The sequence below is a fragment of the Dryobates pubescens genome, chromosome 8, assembly GCF_014839835.1.
Source record: "Dryobates pubescens isolate bDryPub1 chromosome 8, bDryPub1.pri, whole genome shotgun sequence".
In the NCBI taxonomy this organism is placed as follows: domain Eukaryota; kingdom Metazoa; phylum Chordata; class Aves; order Piciformes; family Picidae; genus Dryobates; species Dryobates pubescens.
Window position 1 is genome coordinate 9265983 of NC_071619.1, and position 22684 is coordinate 9288666.

Below are 22684 nucleotides of genomic sequence, written 5' to 3' on the forward strand. Positions count from 1 at the left end.
GAAAACTAACAAAACCCACCAAAACAAAACAAAAAAACTCCCAGCATCTGAAAACAAAAACATTCTATTAAGTGGTAATTTTCTTGACACCTTAGGTCAGCCTATTGGGCAAGCACACATAATGCAAGCTCTGGTTTCCCAGGATGCTTGGAAAGAATGTACAGGACCTTTACATTGTTACAGGTTTTGTTTTGCCTAAATCTCACATAAAAAGAGCAACAGCAACAAAACCATGTGCTTTTACTTGGTGTAGTGGTAGAGAAGAGTTCCCTTTTCGCAACTCCACAAGGGATTCCCTGGACTCTCAGCAGTCATACATGAGGTAGCTGCAGAATAAGCTCAGGTAGTGGTTATCTGTAATCAGTTTCATTGACTCCCTGTCCTCCATCCATTATTTCTGTCAATGAGCAGCTGCTCTAATTCTTTGCTCCTGACTACTAGAGAGAAGAATTCATGAGGTTTAGGTCCAGTTAATGTTTGAGAGAGTTGCAAGTCCTGACTGCAGGGAAATCTCTATGCTGTATCCAGATGCTGTGGTCTGAAAGCGCACTTTTATTTCTTCTTTAAAAGTGACTTCTAAGTTCAGCAGTTAAAATTTAGTGTTTAAATCAAAACCTTGGGATTTAAATGTGTTTGCTGGATGATCCACAGCATAAGGAGGCAATGGAGGAAGATCCAGCAAACTGTGTTTCCCCTTTTGACACTTCCTGAAGTCCAAACTAGCTCCTTTTCTGAAGAACAACTCTTCAGTCATTTTGTGATGTCATGGTAGCACCAACTGAAACCCATGACCAGAGATGTCATGTCATAGCGATGCCTATGGGGTACTTTTTTTTCCTGAGTTTTGGCTAATTTTTTATGGAGATTTGAATTTTAACTGATTGCTGAAGATTTTCAGCCAACAAGAAAAAATTTGCAGGTGAATAGAATCTTTAACAACTAGAGGGCAACAACAACAAAAAACCTCCTCCTTAATTTGTGGAATGCACTCAGAATGTGAACGATAAGAATTTGTTTAGCTTTTGATATTCAAACTTGATGCATCATCTTCTCTCTTCCTGAGTCTCTATGAGGCCTTTAAGATATTTTGGCTAATCACTCCTCTAGATCAGGAAATTACTAATCCCTGACCTTTTACATACAGTGGATTATGACGAGATTCTCCCTATGCTACCAAATATACCCTGTACCGTTTGTATGAGTACTCTCATGCCTTAGCAAAGAAGCACTCAGCATTCAGTGCCATCCCCACTGTTTATCTGTCCATTATTTGTGTGTGTATCAGGCAATAGGTGTTTCAAGCAAGCACATTCTGGTCGCAGTGCAGCCTGGTCTGCCCACATCTGCTGAACTCTTCATTTTACCATATCAAGATGCCACAGGAGAAACTAAAAGAACAGCAGCAGACCTAGAGCAGGTATTGTGTCCATTACTTGAAGACATGCATGTTTATGTATTACTCTGTATGTGTGCATAGATATAGCTGTATGGAGTTTCCAAGCCTGGTTAGAACAAATAATTATGATACAAATGCATCTGATTCACTGGAGTCTAAACAACTATGGTAAATGCTTCATCATCTTTGGGTTTGTTTTTATTGTTGAGGGGGTGTTTTATTGCTAGGTTGTGGGGATTTTTTTCTCCCAAACACTGCAGTTGGGTTTTGGATTTGTATTAGGAGCTGAGACTCCCATTTGGGTTCCCTCAGTAATGTTAAATTGGCATTAATTTGTATGATGTCATGTCTCTCCCTTAGAAGTTCTTTTCTGTTTCATGGAAGTAGAAAGAAAGCAGAAAAGATCTAGGGGATGATTCCTGCCCACATAAATTGGTATACCCTCATAAGGCAAAGTTTATGAGGCTGTCAAAAGTCTTAAAAGCACTAGTGGGCCAAATTGGATGGTAGACCTGGGCAGATCAGAACTTCGTTACTTTAAGGCAGAGGGATGGGGTGGGACTATCTGCCTGCCCTCTTCATGATACTGGCAGTCCAGTTTAGCCACTCTGTACTGTTTTCTCTGTGCAAGGCTGAAGCAAGTTATGACAACTGGAGGACTGTACCAACACGCAGACCCAAAAGGTCCTGTCCACCAGCATGATTCTGACTGAAAGATAAAAAAACTGTGCTGGGCTTAAAGTCTTGAAGTACCTCTCAGCTTAATACCTCAGATTCCAGAGGCAAAGATAAATTAGCCCTGAGCAAAGCACCACTCTGCTTCTCCCTCTTCATGCAGCATGTCCATGGCTCAAGGAGGCACACCCCATGTTGGTATCAACAATATGAGTATTGGGATGGAGAGTGTAATCAGCTCATAAATATCCACCTTAGTGCTATGGTGCACTCCTCAGCATCCTGGATGCCTGCTACTCCACTGGGTTTTAGCATTTCTCTTTGGATTTCTCCCTCAGTTTGTGAATGACTGGAGTCTTCCCATCAGTGCATGTATCAATAATATCTTCCTCTTCTTCTATTCTTGTGTTCTAATCTGCCTGACCTGTTGCTGACTGTTGAAATTGCCTCTTGCAGTGATCTAAAGCCTTGTTAACCTAGCCTCAAACAACTAGAACACCCATATTCTTAACCTTTCCCTTGCTCAGCATCCTTAGCCATTATCATTTTTTGACAAATTACTTTCCTCTACAATTTTCATCACCCATGTAATAAACAAAAAAAGATGGAAATTTACAGCTCTGCAAAACCTTTCCTCCTTTTTCTCCGTCATCCTCCTTCTTCTTTCCTCCATCACAAATTGGCAAGGAAGCAGTCCATAAACTTCCAAAATGACATCTGACCCAACTCCCCTCTGGCACTCAGCAGCTTATTGTATTTTGCTAAGTACTCCCTCTCTTTGTCCCTTTCTTTTCCCCCTGTTAAAATGGAGTCTCTGTGGCAGAGGAGAACAGAAGCCCTCATGAGAGCATGACCCTTTTTATGGACAAGAAGAAATGTCGTTTTCAGTGGGACTCCAGCATCTTCTCTGGCATCCTGCAGGGTGCAATTGGTAACCTTTGAAGAGAGAAAATCTATTTGCCATTTGCAGCCATCTGGGTTTTTGTGGAGAAGTATCTCCTCTGCTCCTGTCAGGATGATCAGAATGTTTTTCTTACGTGTCAGCAAGTAATGCATTCTGCTTCTTAGTTACGCCAGTAGAAAAATGGCACAGGTTTCAGTGGCGACTTCCTAAGCAGGGCCCCCAAATGTGTTTGCTCTCAGCACTGAAGAATATTCTTTTACTGTTCCTGTTTTATTATCCATTTGGCCTGTAATCTTTGACTATCCCTTTACCAAATTACTTCAGAGCCCATTCAACACCTTCTCCCTCTGTATGAGGCCATTGGGATGAGTGCTGGAAGCAGATTTTTTTTCCAAATGACAGCTTAAGTTGCTTCTTAGGTACTTTATGATGTACAGTGTTATTTTCTGCTAGGAACAGGAATCTGTTTTCATGAGCAAGTAACGAGCTGTTCAAAGGCACATATATGAGTTTGTGTGTTTGCAGGTGCACACTCAAAGGAGTTACAGCTCTGGTTATTTCACTCTATAGGAAAATTCTGAGGGTTGTCTTTTATTTATGCACTTCACAAGTTATCTTTTCTTTTCTCCACATTGTTTACTAGTGGAGGCTTTTTGCCAAAGTCAGCAAATATGTCTCCTGTTATCAACTCAGACATAAGCAGATGATACATGAAAATCCTGAAGTCATGTTTCCATATCAAGTGAAGGTTTTAGTGGTTTTGTGCATTTTGCCTTAGTTCTCCACTCGCATGCTTTTACCTGGTCTATTCAAAAGAGCCATGAAAGCAGAATGCAAAATAGATGTAGGAGCAAGCAGTTAATGACATTTGAGGCCATTAATCTTTTCTCTGAAAAGAGCTGTCAGTAATGTAGCAAACATGATGGAGGCTTTGGCAAATGGCAGCACCAGCTGGTTGGTTGCCAGCTGTGTTCAACATGTTGCAGCTGTGGCCAGTATCTGTATCCAGCCAAAGTGATGGGGAATGATATGAATGACTGAGTATCAAATGGGCAATGATGAACTGAGGAAAAGAAGCACTTCTGATGAATCTGACACTATGAAGAGTGGCATTCAGAAAGCCTGTATGTGTATACATCTCAGGATTCTTTCCTTAAAGCAAATTTAGTTTTACTTCTGTTTCATTGTAGCCAATGGAGCATCTGTTGGGTTTTGGTTTGTTTTGTTTTTCCACCTATCCTCCTAAGCTTTAGTGGTTTCAAATATTTCACTGCTTTTCTTTCCTCTGATGTAACTCAGGTAATTTTACCTACCACCAAAATATTTTATCAAGAAGATCGTAACAGCAAACACCTTCAAATCTTGATACCACTCAGTCCTGGAAATTAAATTCCAGGGAGACGAGTGGGGGTGCTGGTCGATGGTAGGCTGAACATGAGCCTGCAGTGTGCCCAGGCAGCCAAGAGGGCCAATGGCATCCTGGCCTGCATCAGGAGTAGTGTGGCCAGCAGGAGCAGGGAGGTCATTCTGCCCCTGTACTCTGCACTGGTTAGGCCACACCTTGAGTCCTGTGTCCAGTTCTGGGCCCCTCAGTTTAGGAAGGATGTTGACTTGCTGGAACAAATCCAGAGAAGAGCCACAAAGTTGGTGAGGGGTTTGGAACACAAGCCCTACGAGGAGAGGCTGAGGGAGCTGGGGTTGCTTAGCCTGGAGAAGAGGAGACTCAGGGATGACCTTATTACTCTCTAGAACTACCTGAAGGAAGGTTGTAGACAGACGGATGTTGGTCTCTTCTCCCAGGCAGCCAGTACCAGAACAAGAGGACACAGTCTCAGGCTGTGCCAGGGGAGGTTTAGGTTGGATGTTAGGAAAAAGTTCTATACAGAGAGAGTGATTGCACATTGGAATGGGCTGCCTGGGGAGGTGGTGGAGTCACTGTCATTGGAGGTTTTCAGGAGAAGACTTGATGGGGTGCTTGGTGCCATGGGTTAGTTGTTTGGGTGGTGTTGGATTGGTTGATGGGTTAGACACGATGATCTTGAAGGTCTCTTCCAACCTGATTTATTCTATGTATTCTATGTATTCTAAATTGTCTAGTGCTCACTATTGAGACTTTTTTTTTTTTTTTAACATCTGTACTTTGGTATGCAGACCAAGACTTACACTGGGTACTTCGGAAAGGCTGAGCCAGTATTTAAGAAGTAAAGGCAGATAGGGAGAGAAAGCAGAAATATGAACCCAGAGGCCTTATGCCAAGGACTTTTTTCCTTAGCCAGCTTTTCCTGATGAACTGCTGCTGTGCTGTAGAAGAGGCTGTCTATATCTCTTGTCTTACTATCTTTAAGTTAACTCCTGCTGTGTGATTGTCAGCCCTCTCACCTTCTCATCTTTTGCTTAGTGTACAGGAGAGCCCTTGATTCTCCAGGTTCCTTCTGGTCACCTTTGTTCATCTAAAGTCGATCGTGGCTTTTACGTCTACGTTCTCTCTGAGTTTGTATCTGCTGGTCGGTTCTTCTCGCAGAGTAACTGCAGGAATGTTCACCACCTTGTGCTTTCATGGTATCTGGATAGTAATGGCAGCTTAAATTTAGCATCTTTCATTAAATCATCTCAAGAAATCCCCGCTGCACTCTAAGCCAGTGATTATACTCTTTTCACTGCTAATGCAAACAGGCTTTAGAGGCCTCATGTGAAGTAACCAAGGTTATGCAGGGCTAGTGACACAGTTTAAAGTAATCCATATCTGCCCTGACACTTGATTCACATTTTAATGCTGGTTCAAGTTGCTTCCTACCAATCAATGTGCATAATTCTTTCCTTAGTTGTTTATTGATTTACTCACTGAATTGAACAGAAGTGCGCACTTCTTAGTTGAGGTCCTTATACGGTGCCTATAAAATGATCAAGATTTTTAGCTACTACGTACTGACACAGTTGAATTACATTCAATTAGTCTAAACCACTTTGCATCAGAGGCTTCAAAACACAGTAAAAGTATAGGAAAATGCCCTTCTGAGTGATAATTCTGTATCTTTGTGCACACGGTTCCTTCACAGCCCAAGCTCTGATAGAATGCTAAGAGGAGCCAAATTAATTTTTGTTTTGTTCCATTTTTAAATTGGAATCTCTTCTTTTTTTTTTTTCCCCCTTCAAAAACTGTCTGTTATTATTATTCATTATGTGTCCTTTGATGAAAAACGATACATGAAGAATGGTTTCTATTACTGAATTATTTTTGCACATCATGCTTAATTCTGCAAATGAAGCAGATAAAGTCAATGAGGCTCAGTTAAGGACCAAAACTAATTCTGAAAGCTAATTATTTTCACAAGGGAGACTCTTGAAGACTATAAATTAGGAGGCTGCTATTCTAAGAAGTTTTTTTCCTCAGCTGAGTTAGTTACATCTCCAAGGGTGAGAGAACAACAGAGACAGGCCTGAGGCTAACCTGTTCCCCAGCTGAGGGTCTAGCTGTTCAATTGGAGTTGCTTGGCTATTTTTGAGAAAGAACAAAGCATTTTGGCATTTCCTTATCTGCTCTTTAAATAAGAAAATGCATCTGTGGTACCACTTTGAATTCAGAAATAAAGGAGGCATAGGACCCCAAATATTTCCCATTGAAACCTTTTCATTAACTTGGTGGCTGAGATCAGCCTTTGTGTGGAGATTTATTTCAGAGGCACTTTATTAATGTTGTAACAAATCATGAGTCATAACCACTCCTAGGTTAAAGTCTGATAACCTGTGATCCACTGAGCTAGAAATAGACTTGATAGAATATGAAAGGCAGAAGAGCCACTACTCCAGTCTCAAAGTGAATGTCCTGAGTGATCTGTGGTTCACAGATTCCTTTGCGACTGTGTGAGGACCAGAAACGTCATCGGGTGCAACTCTGGAGAGCAGTGTCAAATCCCAGTGTGAATTTGACTCTTCAGCTACCCGTCCCCTGCCCATGGACCTCAGATACTGACATTTGTGAAGCATGGTTTCTATTTCAGATAATTTTTAGAAGTGCAGAAATGCATTTCCCCCTCCTTCTATACTGTCTACATGTCTGTCTGAAAGAGAATCTGACTTTCCACATAAAGAAAGAGAATCTGACCTTCCACATAAAGAAAGAGAATCTGACTTTCCACATGAAGAGAAGATAAAATATTTTACCAAGTATGCAAACATTTTAAAACCATGTTTTCATGCATCTGTTCTGCCCTCAGAAGTGAGTGTCAGGAATCTCCAGAGCTGCCTGAGGAGGGCAAATATCTGATTCTCACAAGAACTTTGGGTGCTTTTGAAAGTCTCCAGCTGTTCATTATTTTTTGCCATGACCAGATTCCATAAAGACCAGGCAAAAATTCTGCACCCAGAAAGCCACTGTTTCAAGCAGAAATATTTTTATTTTCAGCTGGAATTGTAAAGGGTGTAGTACAGTGAGATCCTCATTCATGATCAGGTAACAATGCATTATAATAATGATAAACCTCAGTTGTGACTATTTCTCTATGCCTTTCTTCCTTGCTCTTACTACCTCATTCTTACTGCCTCTCCTCTTCCTGTTACTCCTTTTCATTGTCTCACCAGACAAGAATATATTGGTTGAGCTTTTGCACACTCAGTATGCCTGCTGGGAGGCTGCCACAGCAACTCTCACCTGTAAGGCTCCTGCTGGTGCTGTTGTTTCTTCCTCTTCACTTTGCACTGCAGGAGAACTCAGGCATACCAGATGAGATCTCAGTGTTCTTCTATGTCAGTGGTGCCTAACAAAGACTTTGGTCCCTTCTCATGCTGACTTTCTCAAGGTTCTCCTTTAATTCTATTTCATGGCCAAATCCTCAATTAAACCATTTTCTAGTATTAGATAGCAACATTTGTTAGTTGCATTCTCAGTTACACATCATATTAAGCTTCTTTTTGTACAGTAGGCATCATATATGTTTTTTACCACACTGGGCACCTATCACATGTATTGAAGAGGAATGGCACAGTGTGGTTGGCTCTTTTCACAGTACATTAGAGGTTGGAAGAGATCTCGAGATCATTGAGTCCAACCCCCCTGCCAAAGCAGGAGCACTTAGGGTAGTCTGCACAGGAATGCGTCCAGGTGGGTTTTAAAAGTCTCCAGAGAAGGAGACTCCACAATCTCTCAGCTTGTCCCCACAGCAGAAGAAGTCCAGCCCTTTGATCATCCCCATGGCCCTTCCCTGGACACGTTCCAGCACAGCTCAGCAAGGGCAGCTGCAAAGGGGGTCCCGTGGGTGATGCCCAGCCCATCCTGGCTGTGCCCAAAGTTCCTTTGCAGGGCACAAAACCCCACTGCCCGGCTCCCAGCTTGGCTGCCATGGCCCAGCCCATACCCTCAGGCCCTACAGAGGATTGGGCCCCAGCCATTAGGGTGACAGCCCCCACAGCCAGCCAGAGGCAGCATCCCCTGAAGTGCAGGGTGGGCACTGCAGCACAGCAGCCTGGCAGAGGGATGGAGCTGTTGGCTCTTCAACTACTTGCAGGAGAAAGTTGTCATCAGTGCACTGCAGGAACCTTTTGGACTGTTTATGCTTACCTGTGTGATCTTTCCAACTAATGTCAGAGTGGTTGAAGTCACCCATGAGCACCAGGGCACTTGATCTTGAGGCTACTTTGAGCTGCCCATAGAAGGCCTCAGCAGCAGCTTCTTCCTGGTTGGGTGGTTTGTAGTGAACACCCACAAACGTATCACTCGTGTTTGCACATCTCTTCACTCTTACCCATAAGCTTTCAACGCTTTGATCATCTCCCCGAGTTAAGCTCAACACATTGTAGTTGCTTATTCACACAGAGAGCAACTCCACCACCTTGCCTTGTCAGTCTGTCCTTCCTAAAAAGTGCATAGTCATCCATAACCACCATTCCAGGCATGGGAGCTGTCCCACCTCATCTCTGTAATTGCAACAAGATCATAGCCCTGTGACTGCACCCAGATTTCTAGTTCATCCTGCTAAGTAATAGTAAATAAGTATAAAAAGTGACTGTAGCTAATAAGATCAGATACTAAGAAAGGAACAGAACAAGAGGACACAGTCTCAAGCTGTGCCAGGGGAAGTTTAGGCTCCAGGTGAGGAGAAAGTTCTTCCCAGAGAGAGCTGTTAGCCATTGGAATGGGCTGCCCAGGGAGGTGGTGGAGTCACCATCCCTGGAGGTGTTCAAGAGGGGCTGGACGTGGCACTTGGTGCCATGGTTTAGGAGTCACGAGGTCTTGGGTGACTTGAAGATCTTTGAGGTCTCTTCCAACTGTATTGATTCTATGAGCTCCCCTTCTATGATAATAGCAATAGCAATAGGAGCAATATTAATAACAATAAAGGTGATAGCACTTGATATTAGTAAAATAGTGGCAAGGGTGGTAATAAACAAATAAGAAGTTTTATGGTTGGAGAAATTGCAATTAAATAAGCTTGGATGTATTTTACTTAGAATAAGTTCTTTGTAAATTCATAGGTTAATAGTTCTTTTTTTGCTGTACAGCATGGCATTTCAGAGTGTGCTATGTACTATAGAATCTCTTTTGGTTTGGTTTTTTTTCAGAGATTAATTCAATGGCTTCATCTTAACTTTGTCTTTTAGTTTAGCATAGATTGTAAAAAAATACTAGGAAAGGTATGTGCATGTGTTGCCTGCTCTTTCTTCTCTTTCCTGTCTCGTGGTTGCATTTTTATTCTTGAGCTCAGCTGTCTCAGCAACATCAGGAGCTCAGACCACAAAGGAAGATAATTCCTGCAGGGGTATGGAGTAGAGCTGTCAGGCCATGTTTGGGACTGGAAATGGCCAGGATATTTTTCACATTATTTCCATGAGCCACTGATGTACTTGGTTTGCAGCATATTGATCTGCATCTGTTGTTCCAGTTTTAGAGATGAAGCACTTTTTATAGTCATCAATCTTGGTTATTAATATGCTCAAATTCTTAAAGAGGGATTAATTTGCTTCCCAGGCTATCTTGTTGTACTGCACATCTTTGTGTCACCATCCCTGCTGCTCTGAGCTAAGCAGATGGCTCTTTCTAAGCAGGTGGTATTTTTTACTTGCCATTGGAAGAAATATATTTACTGCTCATTCTGGCACCCATAAAAAAACCCACCCTGTAAGCTTTAAAGAGATATATGAAAAAAATATAAATAAAAGGCCTGGAAGAGTTATGCCAAATTGATATTGGACCAAAGGCACCTATTCAAGTGATCAGCAGCCAGAAATGAAGCATATAAGCCAAGAGTACTGAAAGAACCATTAAGAATGTTAAAAAAAAAAAAAATAATAGAAGAGGCAGATAAATCTCACACTGTGATGAATGATAGCCAAGGAACATCTAATCATATCTTGGTAGCATTTACTGAAATAACTCAACCAGACAAAATGAAGAACATGAAAAAGATGGTGTAAAAATTATTGGAATGTTCTTTTATTTTTTTTTTTTCCCTGATAATATTTCATTAATCTCCAAGAAGGAATCAGGATTTATTTAAAACAAATTAAATTAAGTGGTGAGCACTAGAATATGGTTCCTCTAGATCTTGGTATGCCTATAAAAACCAGGACATTCAAAGCAACTGCTTTTTAAGGTTTATGGGTTTATTAGCACCTCTCCTAATAGAGGAACATGCATAACAGTGGCTGTGTTCCATTGCAAAAGTGCTCTCTGCTGTAAGGAGCTGTGAAATACATGAAACATCTGGCAAATGAATATACATTAGAGGACACAGTCTCAAGCTGCGCCAGGTGAGGAGGCTCGAGGTGAGGAGGTGTTTGAGGGGATTGGACATGGCACTTGAAGCCATGGCTTAGTTAGTCGCAAGGTGTTGGGTGAGAGGTTGGACTTGATGATCTCTGAGGTCTTTTCCAACCTTACTGATTCTATGATTCTATGATACAAAAGACATACATGAAACAATAAATGCCATGTCTATAGGCTCCCAGTCCTTGATTAATCCATCTGATTTTTATTTGTTTTTGCTTTTAATGGCAACATGCAAAAACTTCTGGATATACTTAATAGCAATATGGAGAAAGTATCAGAGTATCCCTAAGGTTGGAAGAGACCTCAAAGATCATCGAGTCCCACCTGTCACCACAGACCTCATGACTAAACCATGGCACCAAGTGCCACATTCAAGCCCCTCTTGAACACCTGCAGGGATGGTGACTCCACCACCTCCCTGGGCAGCACATTCCAATGAAGAACGACTCTCTCAGTGAAGAACTTCCTCCTCACGTCAAGCCTAAACTTCCCCTGGCACAGCTTGAGGCTGTGTCCCCTTGTTCTGGTGCTGGTTGCCTGGGAGAAGAGACCAACCCTTTTCTGGCTACCACCACCTTTCAGGTAGTTGTAGAGAGCAAGGAGGTCATCCAGAATCTCTAATCTCCAGAAGTGATTCTGTGCAGATCGTAAGGAACTGACTTAAAATAAGGGAATGTTTGTCAACAGGTTGGACCAATGCCTGGCTTCTTCAGGTTACAAATAGGAATTTCACGGGGTCTGAGCAAATGCTCATCTCTTCTGTTGTGTCCTTTAAGGAGAAATAGAATCATAGAATCATTAGGGTTGGGAGGGACCTCAAGGATCATCTAGTTAGAATCATAGACTCAACCAGGTTGGAAGAGACCTCCAATATTCCAATCCAACCTATCACTCAGACCTATCTAATCAAGTAGAACATGGCACTAAGTGCCTCATTCAGTCTTTTCTTGAAGATCTCCAGGGATGGCAACTCCACCACCTCCCTGGGCAGCCCATTCCAATGGCAAATCACTCTCTCTGTGAAGAACTTCTTCCTAATATCCAGCCTGAACCTCCTCTGGCACAACTTGAGACTGTGTCCCCTAGTTGTGTTGCGGTTGCCTGGGAGAACAGACCGAAAATGGTTCCAACCCCCCTGCCATGGGAAGGGACACCTCACACTAGATCAGGTTGCTAACAGCCTGCTTCATTTCTGCTAGAGCTCTGTTGTACAAAATCTGGATTCTTTACCTGGTGTGCATAAGCTAATCAACACACTGGACTGAGGTATTGATTTTATTCCAGTTCTGTGCAGCAAAGGATGCTAGGCAGCCCTTCACAAAGCTAGAGCACTGCTTGAAATTGGTAGCAGGTATTGAAGCAGTAAAATGTATTAGCTGCACTTAGTGTCAATGCCTGCTAATTAACTATTGTTTGGTTTCTTGCTTCATCTTAAAGATAGAGCTGCTTTTAAAGACAGAGGGTAAAGGGCTTATTTGGGTAGGGGACTTCTCCAGATAGATATTATAATGAGATAAGTTTGAGGAACTTTGCTAAATTTACCAAAAAATATTGATCCTCAGGAATGCAGGTCCAGAGTTTGGGTACTTGACCTCTGACCCTTCTTCCTTGATAAGTTTCCTGTGCAACAAGTTATCTCAGTACACTCTTACCTTAAGGTAGACAGTATTAGCATAACTTCATCAATTACCCTTTCTGAGACCGTCTTATCCTAAGGTAAGCAATGTCAGTCTAACTTTAAACAATCAGGTGGAACATGAGCCAGCAGTGTGCCCAGGTGGCCAAGAAGGCCAATGGCATCCTGGCCTGTGTCTGGAATAGTGTGGCCAGCAAGAGCAGGGAAGTCATTCTGCCCCTGTACTCAGCACTGATTTGGCCACACCTTGAGTTCTGGGCCCCTGAGTTTAGGAAAGATGTTGACTTGCTGGAACATGTCCAGAGAAGGGCAACACAGCTGGGGAGGGCTTTGGAGCATAAGCCCTATGAGGAGAGGCTGAGGGAGCTGGGTTTGATTAGCCTGGAGAAGAGGAGGCTCAGGGCAGACCTTATTGCTCTCTACAACTACCTGAAGGGAGGTTGTAGTGAGGCGGGGGTTGGTCTCTTCTCCCAGACAACCATTGACAGAACAAGAGGATGCAGTTTCAAGCTGTGCCAGGGGAGGTTTAGGCTGGATGTTAGGAAGATGTTCTTTGTAGAGAGAGTGATTGTCCACTGGAATGTGCTGCCCAGGGAGGTGGTGGAGTCACCATCACTGGAGGTGTTTAGGAAGAGACTGCATGGTGCCATGGTTTAGTTGATTAGATGGTGTTGGGTGATAGGTTGGACTTGATAATCTCAAAGGTCTTTTCCAACCTGGTTAATTCTATTCTATTCTATTCTATTCTATTCTATTCTATTCTATTCTATTCTATTCTATTCTAATCAGCTCTGTTGCTGTTATGAAAGTTATAGCAAGATTATCTAGTGATCTAAAAGCTCTGTGGAACATCTCTTCCATGAAAAAGAGAATATAAGAGCATGTTTTCTGTGTGTAACTCATAAGAATAGATGGAGATGCATTTTCTTTAAGCCATACTCTATAGTCAGTAAATGCTTTCAGATTTGAGTTGGTTCAGGATTGGGAAGCATCTGGCTTGAAACTTGGAGCTGGATGATGTGAAGTTTAGTTTTAGGACTTGAAATTTAAGTGCAAGCCAGGGTAAAGAGTAAAATAATACCATTTTGATTCAGGTGTATTACATTATGAACATACTCTTAAGATCATGGCTACTCAAGGAGCAGAATATTATTTGTTATAAACAAAGTAGTGTTAGCAATTTGAAATGATCCTCTTTGCTTGAATTGTAAATGGTTCACTAATATGTCATTGCTGGCTGGTCCTGCAGACACTTACACATGTGGGTGTAATATTCCTTTGGGGCTCAATTCAGTTTAGCTGCTGGGCCCCTCCTAAGAATACAGGAGTGTGACAGGCAGCTTGTCATTGCTAACCATACACAAACCTCTCTGGACATAGTACTGGCAGATGTGTTTAGCTTCCACAAGCTCCCTCTTTGTCAGGTGATAGCAAGTTGTGCTCAGTAAGTCTGGTGCCCCTGCAAAATCTTTGCTTTGTGCACAGCTTCATTTCCTGCCCACCTATTGTCAGTCTAAACCAAGGCTAAGAAACAAATGCATTTCTTATTTTCTCTTTTTTTTCCAGATCTCAGGAACACTGATCCAGAAACTGAACCAAAACCTGGTCCATTTTGAGTTGAAGCCAGGCGTTCGAATACTTGTCTATGCTTCCCATTTAACAGCAGGTTAGTATCTTCTTTCTGTATACACCTTCTCTGCATATCCCTAGCAAAACAAGCAGCAATACAGCTAGTAGCATGCTAACAGCTGTATTTTAAACATTTCTTGCTTTTTTGTCACAATCACAACCCAGTGTATGCCCAGACATTAAAACATCACCTCCCCCTCCCCTTACTTTATCATGCTAAAAAGATACGGTGTCTTTTGCATTTACAGCTAATCCTTTTGTTTACTTATGTGCAAGAATTTGCTGTTGTTGGAAGTGCAGTATAAGGAGTTGTAGAAATGTGTACTTGAGTACACAGAGAAGCAGTCCCTAGGAAACAGAACCGAGAGGGCTGCACATTGTCCCAGTGTGTGTGTGAGGAATTCATAATGACAAATCATTTCATGCGGGCACCTCAGCTGCTTGAAGCCAGACTGCTTGATTTGGAAAGCAGAACCTTTTCTCACTTCTCTTTGTAAATGTTGATGCCTGTGTGCATGTGGGGAGTAAGCAAGTATTTGCTTGTGTGTGTGTGGTTCCTTGTGCCTTCCAGCTCTGGTTTAGGATGGGTCTGTTCAATATGTGAGGAAGGACAAGAGAAAGATGATGTTTATGACATGGGTTCAAGTTAACTTTCACTGCCTTGCAGAGAAAGGCATTACCTATACATTATTCTATGTGTAATGCCAAATACTCAGTCAGTGAGGATGTACCTGCTGTGTGCATTAGTTGTGTAATGGCACAGCTCCAGCTCCATGTCTGTCTGCAGTGTGTTTCACTAGTGTCTGCATGAACAACTGAGGCTACCAGTATGCCCATTTATTGGATATTAGTCTGTGTGAGTGATGGAAACTCTGTTTAATAGAAGTTGCTTTGCATTTCTGGGAACCCCACCCTTCTGGCTGGTTTGTGTGTCATTATTTTACAAGGTAAGCAAAATTCTGAGAAGCACAGAGAGACATCAGTTAGGGATGTTTTGGTGTTTTGGTTTGATTAGGATTGGTTTTGGTGTAAGGTTAGAACATGCTCAGTAGGGTAGGAAAGAGACGAAGGAAGAAACTGAAAATGTCAGAGGTGTGAGGTCTTGCCATGATAAGGCATGGATACTGAGGCAGTGGCTGTGAAGGGCACTACACTTGTAGTGAGGAAGGAACAGGACTGAGCAGAGAACAGTACACGTGATGAGCATCTTTTCTTCAGTAGAATGAGGTGCTAGTTGTTCATTATTCACTATGCACTGGGAGCTACCCAAAATAGCTCTAAGCAAGACAGAAAGTCAACATGACAAGTTAACCTGTGGGTAGCACCAGGATTATCCAGGAAAAGCCAGATTTGGTACCTGAATGACCTAATTAGCAGCTACCTTAGGTAATTGTCTGCAATATCAGAGAGTGTGTTTCAGGCAGTTCTCTAATAGGTCAGAGAAGACAGGCCACAAAAGAGAGAGCTATGGGACTTCATAGTGAGAGGTAGGTTGAGCACCACAAGTGATCTGCACCCAACTGGATTTTTTTCCCAGCTGGATTAGAAAGAGAGAGAAGTCCTACAGATGTGTTGGAGCAGATGAGGCTTGCCACAAATGCCATAAGAGGAGAATGAACTGTATTTCTGGAGGGATCAACTTTCACCCCAGGCTGGATCTAACCTTTTCCCCCTTTCTTGTAGCTCCCCTAGTGGACCTCACTCCCAGTCACAGTGGTTCTGCTATGCTGATGCTCCTCTCTGTTGTTTTCGTGGGACTAGCTGTGTTTGTAATTTACAAGTTCAAAAGGTATGACCACCTCTGAGCCATTTTCTTCTCCCCATTGCTGCCTTTCACTGAAGTGCTTGGGTTTTGTTTTGCTGGGTTTTCTTTCTCACAGCCAGTTGTTTCTTGGTTTATAAAACTGATACTACTTCCTCTGCCAGAGTACCCCACAATGATAATTTCTGTTAATATTTTAGGAAGATTCCTGGCCTTAATATATATGCACAGATGCAGAATGAAAAAGATCAAGAGATGGTCAGTCCAGTCAGTCAGAGGGAAAGCATACCTAATGTCCCTCAAAGTGATCTGATGAGCCCTGAGCAACTAGTAGATGAGAAGTTGGAAGTCCAGCCCATAGGTAAATAACTTGCAGCATCCCGCAGCTGGTCAGCCTGACTGATAATTGGCTAACCCTTTTCTCAGCCTCCCCCCCTTCCCGTATTCCTGCACACTCCTCCTCCCATCCTCTTCTTGCTGCAGCATTAGTACTGCTACAGGAAACTTTGCTAACTCTTCCCTCTCCCTCACTACCATGTGGTGAAAGGGAGAGGAGCAACCTCAGGCTTTTTCTCTCTCCTAGTTGCTCTTTGTAGATCCTCTGCCCTTCTCAAAAATCTTGCCAGCACTTAACTTGAGCTATGAGGCAATTTACTTTGTTTTGCTGGGGCTGATGTAGTTGCGGGGCTAAACCCCACATCCAGGAGAACTTCAGCCACCCTCTCCTGAAACGTGGAGGTGAGCAGGTGATTCGGTAAGTCAGAGCTAAAAGCTAAGTATTCATTGATGTTTTGATTCTTGTGGCCTTCTGTGCTGTGCCAGACCTTGTTGCCAGCAGCAAGGCTATCCTGGCTGATTCCCAGAGAAATCATGCAAGACCTGGGATCTCAGTGCTGGACAGCTGGGCTTGCCCTCAGGCTGATCTCTCTCCCGGGTTTCTGTGGTTGCAAATCTGCAAAGCAGGATTTCATAGGACCTAAAGCGAATAGACTTGAAGTGGCCATACTGGGTCAATGATTATATGTTTGCTCCTGATTATGTGTTTTCTGTTACCCTGACTACAGTAAAAATGTTGAGATGGAGGTTTCAGCCTGAGGACACGTTCTGCTAAAGCCAGCATTGCTCAGCTTCACTTGTGAGGTGACAGTTCTGCAGGTTCAGACTAGAAGTATAGTACAGGACTCCTGTAAATAGGGACATGGACCTATTTTGGAAGAATTGACGTTTACAGCTGTTTTGACTTGTTCAAGAGTGAGGTGTAGTCATAACAGAGATCCCAGGTTTTGCACTATTTCATCAGTTTAACCAAACCTTAGAAGCTACCTGAAGATATCCCTAAAATGTATGGAAGTTTCCAGCACAGGCTTGGAGTCATAGCTATTGTAGAGTGGGAACAAGGGGAATTGCAATTAAAGGAAGGCATATGGTGTGCTATAAGATTGTGACCTGTGAATAAAACTGGGAGAAAAAAAAAAAGAAGAAGAAAGCCTCTTGATGAAACTGATGTCTCAGCTAGAAGCCCCTCTGCAATCAATATTTATCTCTCCTCACCTGTTCACTAAGGAGAGCTCTGGCAGCTAGTAAAAGCTTTTAAGCAGTTATTCATTGTCGGACCTGGACAGTCCTGTTTAGCAGAACACAGGATGGAGTGAGGGGACCAACCTTCCCATGTGGTGTTCCCCCATACAGAGCAACTCCAGGCCACAGTCCAGAACCGAAGGAAAGGAAATGCAACCAAGGTAGTCTGGACAGAGGACTTCCCAAAAGCTTGTGGATCACCAAGAGGTTTCAAGCCAAGACCCGGAGCGGTGGGTCCTAAATCTTAACAATTATTTCCATGATTTATTTGTTTTATTTTTTCCCCCCAGAACCCTCCAAGATAAAATTGATGTAAGATGCTAAGGGAGAAACACCCAATTTCAGGTCAGGAACTCTCTTCCAAGAGTTTGATGGGGTTTGAACTTCCATTTTCTGGAAGAGTGTAATGACTGTGGTTCACGCTCTTCCAGGGTTGGGGGAACATGCACAGGTCACTCAAACTGACTTGGCAAGTGTCACTCACTCACTAGTTCTATTCAAGATGCCTTCAAACCTGCTCTTGCTGGTGTTGGAAACTAAACCCTTGAAAATTCCAGGATAGGAGTAGCCAAACTAATTCTGGAGGTATGTTTTCATTCGGTGCAGCTATAGCATTCCTGGCTTTCTACAACAGCCAGAATTTTGTTGAGTTTCTTACCTGTGCTGCTGGACACTGCATTGAATCAGAAATTGGCCTTTTATAACTCCTTGGTTTGCACCTGTAACTGGGCTAGCAAGTACAAAAGGTAAATGTGTGAGATATGCAGACTCAATTCTCTATCAAAAGGGATCAGTCCAACAAACTTTCTGAGAGTGTTTTTCTATCCTGTCAGTAAGATGAATGAGGAAACTGAATCAAAGCTCATTGAGAAAATGAAAAGGTCTGGACCTAGGTGTGAACAGAATGGAAAGTGCAAAGGCTCCACGCTTGCCTGTGCAGCCACCTCATCTGTTTCTGGAAATCAGCAATTTCTTTTTTAATGAGTTTTCTTTCTTTGGGGAAAACAAAATAAGACTGTAAATTGGGTGTTTCTCTTTTGTATGCTTGTTCAGAAGCCAGGTGTTTTCAATCCCCTTGACTTGCATTCCAGAATCCTTCCTTTGAGGAATCTGAATGAATGTCCATGAATCATTTAATTTTCTCTCCAAGCTCTGGCAGCAAAAGAACCCTCAGTTCCTATTTTCTGGGTGTGAGTGGTTTAACCTCTTCTTTTACAAGTGCGAAGCTTAAGGTTGTTTATGAAATCTCCCAACGCCTTATCACTGCAAATGAGTTACATATTTCCTCTGAGGACCTCACCCCCCCTTCCCTCCAGCCCTGTGCTCTGGCCTCTCCCTCTTCTGTTCGACGTGGGTGAATCATCTTCATTAGCAAAAGAACAGGACATCACCTTCAGTGTTTTGAATGACAGGGAAACATTTCTGGGAAGAACATGTCAGTCTGGAACACAGAGGCCAGCAAGGTGATACCTTCGTGCATCTTCTTTGGCAAAATGCACTTGTTACTTATTAACTCCTGTATTTTGTTCTTTCTTTGCCACAGGAAGTATTTCCACAGCTGCTGAGCCCCAGAGCACAAAAGAAATCCCTACCTATGTAAATGGTTGAATGGAGGACACCGGTATATATCTATAGCTTAAAAAAACAAGGAGAGCTCACTACATTTGGACTTTTTAATTCTTCAGATGACAAAGGGTTTTTAGCTTTAAGCCTGTGCATGTGGACATTATACTGAGACCATAGTGGAACTACATTGTACAGGTGTTCAATTTTAGTGGGGGGTGGGGGGAGAGGAACTGGTACCACTATTCACCCCTGCGGCCCTTCCCCTCACCCCTCCACTCTCTTTTTTCTGATCTGTCTCTAATTTGTAGAAAATTCATAAAGATATAGGCCAAGAATATGCATGGGGGTCTCTTCTTTAGGGAGAGGGGTGGGCTGGGATGTGGGGGGAGAAGGTCTGGGGGAGGTGGGAGGGGGTATTTAGGGTTCTTGGCTTTAGATTTAACTGCTCTTTTAGCACTTTGAGCTGTGGGAGGGCTAGCCACCCCAGCAGACTTTCATAGGACACACAAGAAATCACACTGGAGTTTAAAGGCACTGAAAATACAGTCTGATTTATGTCTTTGTTAGGATTCTGCCCTTTATTCCTCTAGCTGCAGCTGCTGTCTGTGCCCCACAGTTGTGAGAAGGCTGAGTGCAAATGTGGGTGATCCCAACCACAAGGCCAGGCTCTTTCTTAAACAGTTTTTTTTAGCATACTCACACCATGACATCCCACTGTTGAAAGATATCTTTCTGCTTCCTGACCTTGGATGGAACAAAACTAGCATGCATTACAGGCAGGGAAGTCTGCCCATACCGCAACTGCAGGAGGTTATTGCCAGCGTGAACTTACACTCTACGTTGTACCAGCCTTACATCTTTAATCTGAGCTAAGAGAAAGCCCTAGTAACACCCTCAGCTGCATTTACTGCTGATGTTTGGACTTATCTGGGGAAGTCCCAGGAGATCTCTGCCCTTTGAGAGTCACCCCAAGGACTGTAATTGTTTTGAAGGACACTTTGTCCATAGAATAGGCAGCAGGGAAAAGTCCATGTGTGTTCTTGGCAAACCCTTTTGGTGGCAGATCTGCAAACTACTACCATTCTGGGCAGATGAGAGACAGTAAAGGAGGATTTGGCCTGAGACAGTTGCCAGGCTGTTTGAGCCCCGGCACCACACGGCCACTCTCGTACAAGATTTAATTTCTTACCAGCGTAACTTTGTGTCTTACACTGCAACTAGAAATGAGGCTGCAGGACATGTTCAAGTAGACTATGCAAGAGAACAGCAGGAAAGCCAGCTTAGCATACCTCGAACAAGTTCTCCCAGGACACTGGATATCTGGCTGAAGTCTAAACTGTGGTCATCATAGCTGTTGATTTCCAACCCAACTCAGGTAAACCTAGCACCAGGATTTCGGTTTGAAGCGCAAAGAGAGAGAGACAACAACCAACATACACTTAACTACATTAGGTGAAGGCAAGTAGAGGCCACTTCATGATCAGTCTAGCACACTTAGGAGGTACCATGACTCCTTACTGGAGTGGGTTTTGTTCAGTAGACCCTGCACGTGGCAACTTGAGACAAAAGCAGAAGGAAGCAGCATTGTTGCAGGAGGCAGGAGAAAAAAGCGGGAGGAAGCTGCCCACAGTCCTGGGGTGGGAGGGTGGTGGTGGTTTTGAGTTTGCCACACGACAGGCATGAACCCCAACCAAGCTATTTACTGGCAAAGGGAAAAATGTGACCAAAAGTGTGAAAATGTGCAAGAACACTAGACCTGTAGTAGCCAAAGGATAATCACAGCACAGAGTCCTCTGAAGTTTCTTTGAAGACAGGTAGAAGCACAGCAGCCTGTATGGCTTTGCTATTGTCCTTGCAGCTACGGCTTTAAGAAAGATGGGAAAGTTTTGGCAACAACTGAATAATGCTCCCCACTGAAGTCCAACATTAGCCAAGTTATTTTTGTAGTAAGCCAATCGAAAAAGTTTTCTTAAGAGTGTTGAGACTATTTTAAAGATTACTTTTTTTGATGTACTTTTTCATCTTCTTTTGCCCTTTCGTTAAAACGATGTAGCGTAATGTATAATTGCTATGGTTTATTGCTTTTACAGTCATATTTATTAAACAGATTATGTCTCTAAGTGAAGGCCTGTGCTTTTGTTGCTCATTTTTAGCTCTCTGATCCTGGCTGGGATCACTCACAACATTAAAACAGTAGGAAGATGGTAACTTCAAAAAGAGAGGGGTGTTCAGTAGAAGCAGGAGAGCATGGCAATGTTGTGCTTCTAGAAGCAAGATGCCAACATGAAGGTAACTTTCTCAACCCTCAGAGCAAAGTGCTTTAGAAAGTGAAGCTTGGTGGTGTTATCTCCATTTTTGTGGACGCAGAAGGTGAGGTATGCAAATGTGCAATGCTGGTTTTCTGGTTTCAAAACAGTGGCAGAATTTTAAGTAGCTCCCTGAAACCTCAGCTTTATTTCCTGCCCTTGGTTATCCTTTCTCACACACTTTGTTAAAGGTTTGTTTTGCTGACACTGATGAAGGAAGTTCTAAATTACTCACATCAGTGTTTAATCAGGTTTTACATGGGAAGAAAGTGAAGCATAGGAAGTTTCTGTCAGCTTGCCAGGTGGGAGTGGATGTGTGTTGCTCAGAAAAAGAAAGAAAATGTAGCTCCTCCGCTTTTCAAGTCAGGAAGCAACCACTGAATTTTTCTGTCATAGAATAGAATAGAATAGACCAGACCAGACCAGACCAGGTTGGAAAAGACCTTCCAGATCATTGAATCCAACCTATCATCCAACACCACCTAATCAACTAAACCATGCAAGAAGAGACCAACCCCCACCTGGCCACCTTCAGGTAGTTTTAGACATCAATAAGTTCTCCCCTGAGCCTCCTCTTCTCCAGGCTAAGCAACTCCAGCTCCCTCAGCCTCTCCTCATAGGGCTTTGTGCTCCAAACCCCTCAGCAGCTTTGTTGCCCTTCTCTGTCTTCTGGTTCAGTTCTCTAGGCTTTTTTTTTTCTTTTTGTAAACCTGGCTTTGTTGAAGGATATAGTATTTCTTTTATTTGTAAATGATATGGCAGTATTAATCAAAATATTAATAACCTTTTATTAATAAGAAAATTGCCAAACGTATCAAAAGGTTCGCTGTGTGGTTGGAATATATTCACAAGGGGAATGCACAGGATTTGGGCACCTATAGCAGTTTAACTGTTTTATGCAAACCGGGAGGAACTGACAGGAAGAAAATACCCAGGGAGCAAAACAGTGCTTGACCACATTGGGGCTGGGGGGAGACTTGACAAGAACCATTAAGCCACAGAAGCAATTAATTAGTTACTCACAGATGGTTGCACCCAAGGTGGGGCTGCTGCTGTGCATTAGAGGCTTTGAGGCACTCTCACGTGCCAGGCACGGCAGGTTGCCAGCAGGAATGCCACGTGGTCTTCGATGGCTGGTCTGGCTTCAGCGGATGGCAGGCGGTTAATGACGCTATCACAAAGGGCACTTGCTTTGTCCTGGGGAAACTGAGGCACAGCAAAATCCTGGTCACAAGGGGAAGCAAGCTTGGCTCCAATTCCTAAGCTTCTCTCATAGCTTGCAGTGTGTATGCTCGTGGCTTTTTCCCGGGCTCTGGACTGGGCAACTCGAGGCTATGCAACTCGAGGCAACTTCAAGCTAGACAAGGAACAAGCAGGTTCAAACACTCAAGGCTTGAGCAAGGCTTGAGCAAGGCAAAGGCAACTAGAAATCAGCCTGTATATTAATCTTGCCCAAGATTCGATTGGGCC

General features: G+C 43.1%; 1 protein-coding gene across 3 annotated transcripts in view; it reads left to right on the forward strand.

Moving 5' to 3' along the window:
* The window catches only part of SORCS1 (sortilin related VPS10 domain containing receptor 1), a 320163-nt gene extending 301169 nt beyond the window's left edge, over nt 1-18994 (forward strand). The window contains exons 23-28 of one of the 3 annotated variants that reach the window (XM_054163380.1): nt 1286-1417; nt 13940-14039; nt 15686-15791; nt 15965-16125; nt 17454-17572; nt 18886-18994. In XM_054163380.1, the coding sequence (XP_054019355.1) occupies nt 1286-1417; nt 13940-14039; nt 15686-15791; nt 15965-16125; nt 17454-17572; nt 18886-18942 (675 nt within the window). In that variant the 3' untranslated portion in view covers nt 18943-18994. The remainder of the gene's footprint in view (nt 1-1285; nt 1418-13939; nt 14040-15685; nt 15792-15964; nt 16126-17453; nt 17573-18885) is intronic. The other 2 variants (XM_054163381.1, XM_054163383.1) reach the window with 2 other exon arrangements.
* The last annotated feature ends 3690 nt before the right edge of the window (nt 18995-22684 follow it).